General features: G+C 46.7%; 1 protein-coding gene across 5 annotated transcripts in view; it reads right to left on the bottom strand.

Moving 5' to 3' along the window:
• Positions 1 to 2,435, bottom strand: part of LOC107157615 (F-box/WD repeat-containing protein 12-like) — a 37,064-nt gene extending 34,629 nt beyond the window's left edge. For 3 of the 5 annotated variants that reach the window (XR_007346473.1, XM_015503956.1, XM_015503958.2), the window contains exon 1: positions 2,299 to 2,435. Coding sequence is in view for 4 of the 5 variants with exons in the window: in XM_015503956.1 (XP_015359442.1) it covers positions 2,299 to 2,388 (90 nt within the window). In the remaining variant the exon portion in view is untranslated. Of the gene's footprint in view, positions 1 to 480; positions 2,237 to 2,298 lie in introns of those variants that run through there. The other 2 variants (XM_015503957.1, XM_048800299.1) reach the window with 2 other exon arrangements.
• Positions 2,436 to 2,441: the final 6 nt, after the last annotated feature.

The following is a 2,441-nucleotide window of genomic DNA, read 5'->3' as shown; positions in this document are numbered from 1 at the left end:
ATTGCCTTTATATAGGTACCTAGAAATGTTGTAGATGTGTATAAGAGACAGGGTTACACCAGAGCTGATGTGGCATCTCCTGGCTCCAGGTCCAGCCCTACATCTCAAGAGGGGGAGGGGGGGGGAGAGAGAGAGAGAGAGAGAAATTGTATCCATCTACAACTACCTAAATAAATAAATAAGAATTTTTTTAGAAAGGGGGTAGGGATGTGGCTCAGTGGTAAAGTGCCCTGGGTTCTGGAGATGTGGGGATGTGGTTCAATGGTTAAGCACTCTTGGGTTCAATTCCTGGTACAAAAAACAAACATTCATATAATGAGTAAGAAGAGACTCAGAGGGCCTAGCAGGGCTCAGAAAGTGATTACTGATCAAGTTTCAAAGAATGAATAGTTATTACTACTAAGAGAACAGCTGAAGCATCATAGATGGAACAGCTGGGCAAATATGATAAAGTGTGGGGGAAAAAAATGGTTTATTTACCTGCACAAGCACATAAGATTCTGGTTGGGAAAAGGAGCTGGACATTGACTTAGACCAATCCTGTAAAGCCCTAATGGCAAAAACAATAGAAGTTACTTGAGAACTTTGACTACGGGAATACCAGCAACAAACCACATTATAGGAGTCTGGCAGTTGTGAGGAGGAAGGACGTGAAATGAGATCAGAAAAGAAGACCTTCCATAAAGGCTGCAGCAATGGAGTAAATTAAGGCACTGACCAAGGAGACGCTGCAGAGATGCCAAGATGGAGAATGAAAAAGCCTTCCAGGGAAGGAACTATTCAGACCTTTCTCTCACAGCTTCTCTGCAGAAATACCTGCCAGGGGCACAGGAAGGTTCTGAATGTGGAATGGGAATCAGGGTGCTGTCTAGACCTCATTCCCTCAGGCCCACACTGTCACCTGGAACTTCCTGGCCTCTCCAACCAAGCCACTGTGGATTCTGGAGCACAAACTGCAGTGGGTAACTCTGAGCCGTAGGTGGTCTGGTGGCTCTGCAGTCCCATGCCAGAAGAGTGTATTTCCTAGCCCTGGCAGAAGCAATCAACACCTTCTCCAAGCCTAGACTCCCCTTCAATAACCCTCATGTATCTGCTAGATCAAAATCTCCTGGGTCTTTAGTAACTACTAAAGATGTAAAGTTTATATTTTGCAAAAGCAAACCAAAAATCTGAGTATTTTTCATTCTAGTTATAGTTCAAAACCCAAATGAAATCTTATTTCCTAAAGAGTACTATAACATCTTTGAGAATCCTTGATAAGATTCTATAGTCTTCATAACGACATTATGTAGCAGGAAGTACTGACCTCATTTTACCTATGCAGTAACTATTACCAGGGAAAACGGTGCTATTAAAGGGTATAATGCACCCATCTTTCAAATTAGGCCTCTCGATTAGCCCTACCTTACTTCTGTAAAAGCAGAGATCCAATTTCAGCCCAGTGAGTGATTCTGTGGGTTACCTTAAACAAATCACTTATCAGTAACAAGAGATGAAATAACATCAATAAAAGTACTAGTTGTATTTAAAATTATGATTATGGTATTCAAATGAGTATATTTACGAGCCCTTTCATTAAATGAAATAATAATGTGCTTTGAATGTCCTTTTATTCAACAAACATTTACTAAGGGGCACTAAATGTCAAGGGACACTGAGTGCTAGAGATAGTTATGAAAAAGACAAAATCCCTCTCTTCGGATGAGTCCAGCAGGGAAAAACAGTTATTAGACAAGTACATTATATTAATAGTCAATTAAGTCGCGTTGCGTCCTTCAAAGAAAGAATACAGAGGACCTGTAACGCAGGTGGCAGTGAAGCTGCAACAGATGAGGCTATTTCGCTCGACAAGTGTTTCGTGAGCAGAGCCAAAAAGGCGATGGCAAGGGAGCGGGACATGCGAGGGACAAGAGAGGGACAGCAGAGACCACAAAACGAGGAGCCACTATGGGTGGAAACCGGGAGGTGCCCTTCCGAACTCTGACGGTAACACAGAAAAAAACAGGAAGAAAGTTCCAGAATATTTCAGAAAACCCGGAAATGAGAAGAAAAACCATCCCTCAGCCAACCTCAGGGGTGAATGCGGACGACCGCAGGGAGCGCGGGTCCGGGTCAAGATGCGCGGCTCAGCAGTCCGGACCAATGGGCGACCGAAGGCACCAATGGGCGACCGAAGGCGCCAAGGCACCCCCGCTGGACCCGGAGCAGCCAGATGCCCCCGCGCACTCCCCCAGGGTCGCGAAACAGGTCCCAAAGGCAACACCCCTGGCCTCAGGCGCCCCAGGCTGAGCGGCGCACCTTGTTCACCTGCGCCGCGCACAGCAGGTCTTGGGCCTCCAGGAAGGAAAAGACGTGCAGCAGCTCGTGCACCCCCAGCCGCTGGGCCATGGCTCCGGCGCCGCCGGGCTCGCCGCACGCAGGACACCGAGCTCCGGCGCCCC

This window comes from Marmota marmota, unplaced genomic scaffold (assembly GCF_001458135.2).
Source record: "Marmota marmota marmota unplaced genomic scaffold, marMar, whole genome shotgun sequence".
In the NCBI taxonomy this organism is placed as follows: Eukaryota; Metazoa; Chordata; class Mammalia; order Rodentia; family Sciuridae; genus Marmota; species Marmota marmota.
The sequence above is the reverse complement of the archived record's forward strand: the minus strand, read 5'-3'. Positions and strand labels throughout refer to the sequence as shown.